The sequence below is a fragment of the Antedon mediterranea genome, chromosome 1 (assembly GCF_964355755.1).
Source record: "Antedon mediterranea chromosome 1, ecAntMedi1.1, whole genome shotgun sequence".
NCBI lineage: Eukaryota > Metazoa > Echinodermata > Crinoidea > Comatulida > Antedonidae > Antedon > Antedon mediterranea.
The window spans coordinates 11,337,149-11,343,167 of record NC_092670.1 but is presented as its reverse complement, the minus strand read 5'-3'; the positions used below and the strand labels follow the sequence as shown (position 1 = coordinate 11,343,167).

Genomic DNA, 6,019 nt, shown 5'->3' with positions numbered 1-6,019 from the left:
CGCGGTTTACCGCTTACCGTTACCGCTGCAAATTGGCCTGTATACTCTCACAGGTTGGTTTTCGTGGTCGAGCTTTGTTTATTGTCCTATCGCGTGAAACAAAAAGCCGGTCTCAAATATTTTATATAATAAAGAATTTATTTTATCACTACAATTAAGTCATAAAATAATTTAATTTGTAATAGAAACACAACTGAGTTTTTAAGAAATATAAATATTTATTTGACAAAAGTAATTAGGTATACTTCACATCTCTCAGTTGACTATCGATATAAAAACTGTACATAACACCTTTTTTAAATGCTAACAAACATCTATATAGAATATACAATTTGAAGATGAACAATGGCGTTTCATTTATATGAGCATTCGTACGTGGAGATGCACTGAACTGCATGTGTGACATTGTTTAGCTCTGTCTACACTATCAAACTAGTTTGACAAAAAAAAGTGTGATTTACCCAAATATGGTAGTGATATGACATCATCATGTCCATGGGCACATTTTTTTTCACATATAGTTTGTTATTGTACACTACAGACAATTTTGCCCAAAGCGTTGCAAAATCAACTCTTCCACTACTGGCCTGAAGAGAAGAAAACTTTCTGAAAACTCCCAAAACCATTTTTCCAAGGGGCGTCCCGAGTTTAGACATGGACGTAATTAGGTTCATGGTTTAGACATGGTGACATTTGGATAAACAGTGTTGCAGCACGCTATCTTGTTTTTAAAAAAACAGTATTAGTGCATTTATTCTATTTTTAGCCATGCAGGCTTTTAGTTTAGTTTTAATGATGTCTACATACAATCCATGTATAATTTTATAGAAACCTGAACTTATATAATGGAATAGCCTACTTCTAGGAAATCGTTCAAACAAGGAGGACATATTATAATATGCAAACATGTCCTTGTTCTGTCGATTCTGTCAACTAAACTGTGTTCGTGTTTTGACAGATTCTTAAAAAGTTTGAGTTTAATTAGTGAACATTACACAGTCATATTCATTCCTATGTTGGCCCAAAGCAAACTAACAACAGCATGCTGAGCTCCGGAGATCAAAGGGTTTATCTGCGGCTGCGACATGATCAGTTCTCACAAAACAGACACCGCGCGCCCCGGAGAACATAGTGCAGTACTGTTAGTATTTGTCGCAACCAGACATTAATATCAATGAACTGTTACGAGTTATTATCTTCAGTGTCCTGTTGTTAAATTGCCTTGGTTAGTCTTCATGGTAGGCTATAACCAGTAGCCTCTTGAATCACAGATTATTGGAACTATGCGAATACATAAGTTATGAAAACATTAGGGTACTAAAGTTTAAAAACTAACGCACAAAACTATTCAACTTTTACCATAATAATCTATTTAAAATAAATCGGAATGTTATAAATATTAGTTATAATTATTTTTTTTATTAAGATATAGTATTATTTTAAATGGTAAAATAAAAAATGATTGTTTAATAAGTTATATACAAGTGTCTTAATTATAATACAACAGCAAGGTAAGTATTTAATGGTTCGATATATTGCGTCTCAATCTACTATTTATGGCGTATTTCTGTCTTCTCTTATAAATTAAATCAAATTCACATCAAATCTCTGAAGTAATTGCACTGGTCTTTATTCTGGATGGAATGTTGTCGATACAGCGGCGTACTGTCGAGGTATTAGGTGTTCGTCTAACAGTTAAAAACTTTTTTTCTATAGGCCTACTCCAACATTTAAATTGTACGTTTTCGTTTCGACTCCATTACATTTTTTACAGTCTAGGTCTAAGCTCATGCGCAGGTTTTTCAATCCGTGTTAATAATGATACGAAATGTTTGAACAAGTCTTTACTGAGCAGCTCAGTCAATGTAATCTACCCGGTATTAAGCCTAGCGATGATATAAACAACATGCGTCTTTGTCAGCAACCTTCATTCCATATGGGGTATATACGATGTTCGTCACTAGACATGGTACCGTCGTCATACAGTAGGTACGGCTGTTTATTTACACATACGTCTTGATATTATGCGGGGAAAGTCTTGACCTACCCTCTTCAATGTCTGTCAATGATATGTTGAAGTTTCTTTGTACAGTTACACTTGCCATGCCAACTCCATCACTCACCTGACAAGACAAAACTATATTATTTTGATTGGCATCAACGGGCCTGGCATCTGCACTGTTCTGTTGACTGTCGGGCGATGACACCCGTGAAGAGATGGTGTCTATGTCATGGTTTTGTGCGTTAGGCCTACTGGTGTTCTGTGTGGATGAATTAATATTGCCCCGGTTGTAACGCTTAACTAATAAATGCGTAGCCCACACGGCGCAAAATAATACAATAAAACAAAGGAGAATAACGATATAAAGTTCATAATTAGCCATTTCATTTGCTCTATCAATAGGCCTACTTTTTGCGTTTATAGCGTCTGTTACGTGGGATGTTGTGTACTGTTTTGTACGTGCGTTTTCTCTTGGGCAGTCTTGCTCCAATTCTAAAAAGTTCATTCCATTTAGACAAGTTGGTGGAGTCCATCTAGAATGCTGTTTCATCTTTCTTGACAAGTTTATAACATCACTTTGGCAGTTACAATCAAATTGATTTTCCGCTAAATTAAACCTAGTCATTTTAGGCATGAACTCAAGCGCGATTTCAGGAAATTCTGTCAAGTTATTGTTTCTTAAAACAAGACTTTCCAAATCTGAAAGGTCTTTAAACATTTCACTATGAACACCTGTAAGGAAATTATGTGATAAATCCAGGTGAGTAATCATTGAACCGTGAAATACATCGTTTGGTAAAGACGACAACAGGTTGTTACCAATAAACAGTTTTTTTAACTTTGGAAGATTGTGGAACGTTGAAGCCGGAATGGATTTTAACTTATTGGACGATAGATACATGATTTCTAATTCGTTTAAACCTTCGAACGCTTCTTCGTGCAGAATTTCTATGACGTTTTTATTTAACCTCAAATCGTTCAGAACAGTCAGTTTATGGAACGCCGCCGGTTTGATTTCAGTCAACTCGTTTTCTTCAAGGTAAAGTGTTTCCAAATTAACATATTCCTCGAAATCATCATTTAATTGCTCGATCCTATTTTTTCTTAGATTTAAATTTTCTACACCTTCTGTGTTACATCGTGGAATTTCAGAAAATTGTCGATTTATACAATCTACTGTATGGTGCTGGCCATCCGTGTGTGCGCACTGTCTGCATTCTATGTTGATTCCACTAGCGGTACACGTTATAGAGTTGGTGTGCGAGTCCTTACTTGAACAGGACACAGCACTGACCGACGAATAATTGGTTGAGTAATGATATAAAAACAACATCAGTATGTGTACTAATTGTTTTTGCGAAATATCTATAAACAAAATCATTTTGAAAGCCGTAAAAATATCGCCACTCCACCTGTTTTCTTCAAATGGTTTTTTCTATTTTTAAAATCGCTCTGATTTTAAAGTATTTAACTTTACTCTAAATTCTTGTACACAATTAGTTTCAAAGTGAATACTCGCTTGTACCGTAACTAAACTGTTTATAGTTGCTTTTAAATCACTGAATGAACCCGTATAGTAATTACTGTCAAATAAAACATATCAAAACCAGAGTGTGACGTACCATTATAATTATAGATGAGTTTGACGAAACCTCAGCTATTAATACTTCACTAGAGTTTCAGGGGCTACCCGTTGCAGTATTTCCTAGTTATAATATCCTGGATAATAAGAATTACCCGTATGTACAGATTTCTAAAGTTTTATGTAAGAAGCAATAGAAACTAGAAATTCCAAGGACTGGGAATTCCCCAATTATACATGCTCTCTCAACAGTGACTTACCTTTCAATTGTTTTCTTTGTATATTTAGCTGTTTGTTGTTTATTCAATATTGCATTGTAATACAGGTGTTTATGACCTATGTACGCAATCGACGAATTGCTGCTAAATATAAAAACGCTACATGGGGCCTAACTGTACTAATTTGGGCATGCGTGTATTTCCCACGATAAAAACAATTAATGGTTAATTTATAGACCACAAATTATGTTTATGTTTATACATGAGAAAACATAGCATTGTATTTGATTATGCCACCATATAGTTTACACTGCAACCTACCATATACCTGGTACAGTGGTACAACGTCATAAAATAGAAAGTATAACCTATTCTGTAACTAGGCTATTGTTTAGGACATTTCGAATTTCGCAATATATTGAAAATGAAATCAACATCCCAGATCAAACGATATAAACACAGTGTTCAGATTCACACTTCAATAACAGTTTGAATTGCCTTTTGTCTGAGACAACAATTTAATATAGTTGTCACAGCTTTTGTATTGCTTTTTTATGGCCAACGCTGACTAATGATAAGTAGGCCTACACCACATTATTGTATTTTCAGGCTGTGTAAGCATGGACTAAAAAGAGGTATTATTATAAAACTTAGAGATTACTCCCGGGAGTTCCGAGCTCTCTACAAGTTGTGTGATAATGTTAAAGATGTATTCCCCAACAAACATGAATAATAAAGATTATTAAATCAGACTTTCAATATCTTATTTTGTAGATTTAATAAAGTTAATCACGTAGGTTTTCATACATTTTTTTCCAATCCAATTTTTGATGAAAGTAGAACTATACGTTACATTAAAATGGTATCCTATTCAACAACAATTTGGTTTAGAATTATTTTTTCAGAGGGACAATACATCATTAAATACTCGTATTAAGTGGCATTGTATTGCTGTTATATTCGAACTATTCCCCGGACATTTTCTTTTCTATTTCTTTGATTTAAAGGTTCATCTAAGTATTATGTGCCCACATAGAGAGTAAATTCAATGTTTTCAGTGTTGGCTTTGATACAACTGTGTGATTTGTGAACATTAGTTTGGCATAGGCCTACTTTACAGTTTGCGAATAAAAACCAATCTGACAACATAAAGTAAACCGTAGTAAAAGGCCGAAAGTGAAATAGATTTTAATCGCTAATAATAATGTATATCCCTATATATTATAGGCATCTTTCGTACAATATGCCATCGTTTTTATAACTGATTAGTTAGTGTGTTATTAATATATTTTATGAATCAATTATAAAGTGTTCTATATTAGTACACTTTTCAAGATGTATTCAGTATTGCTCCCTTAGAGCGAATATCGTGTTGGACTATTTAAATGTATTAGTAAGGGCGTGTGGCGCAGTGTGTTGGACGTTGGACTACCGATCGTCAGACCTAGGTTCGAATCCAACTCTCGCCGCATTGTTTGTATCCGTAGGCAAGATACTTTACTTACGTTGCCTCTCTCCACCCAGGTGTATAAATGGGTACCCAGTTAGATCTAGACGCAACTTTGCGCTGGTTACCGGCTGCATTATGGGAGTATGTTTCCATATACGTGTTTGATCTCAAAAAATACTGGGGTAATAATGCTTGTAAAGCGCCTTTGAGCATGATTACTCATGAAAAGGGCACTATATAAATGTGGTATTATTATTATTTACTGACTTTGACTAAAAAAAAAGTAACAGGTCAACCGGAAGCCCATTATCTGGTTTCTGGTTAAATCTTATAAATTTTAATAAGCAAATCACTATTGTTTTAAATTTACTGATGGCGCTAGTTACACTCCGTTATGGGTGAGTAATTTATGAATGACGTTATTCATTACGAATATGGAAGTCTAATGCGTCATGCTGGTTAGATTGCCTTGATTGCCATGAAGGGAAAACTCCATGATATAACAAGATGTGTAAATTTATGAATAAATTTATCTGATTGCCGTAATTTTGTATTTTCTGGTGTTTTTTTTGTAAAGTTTATTGACCGACATACAAAAATATAAAATGACCTTTCAAACTATTATTATCATCTTTATTTTTCATGTTTTGATGGACAATGTATTCATCTTCCCACCGGATGCCTAGATTCGTCTAGTGGACAACAGGCTGTAATGTTCTTATGAAGTAGCCTATCGAATGCATAAATCGTTTAAATAACGTAGGCCT

The 6,019-nt window shown here is 34.4% G+C and overlaps 1 protein-coding gene across 1 annotated transcript; it reads right to left on the bottom strand.

The window, feature by feature from the left end:
• Positions 1–1,494: 1,494 nt before the first annotated feature.
• Positions 1,495–3,544, bottom strand: LOC140056282 (uncharacterized). Its single transcript, XM_072101607.1, has one exon. It carries the CDS (start codon positions 3,381–3,383, stop codon positions 2,004–2,006), a length of 1,380 nt encoding a protein of 459 aa, XP_071957708.1. The 5' UTR covers positions 3,384–3,544; the 3' UTR covers positions 1,495–2,003.
• Positions 3,545–6,019: the final 2,475 nt, after the last annotated feature.

Bases quoted from the DNA above. Each gene is read 5' to 3' on its own strand.
- LOC140056282 (XM_072101607.1), bottom strand. From the start codon at position 3,383: ATGATTTTGTTTATAGATATTTCGCAAAAACAATTAGTACACATACTG.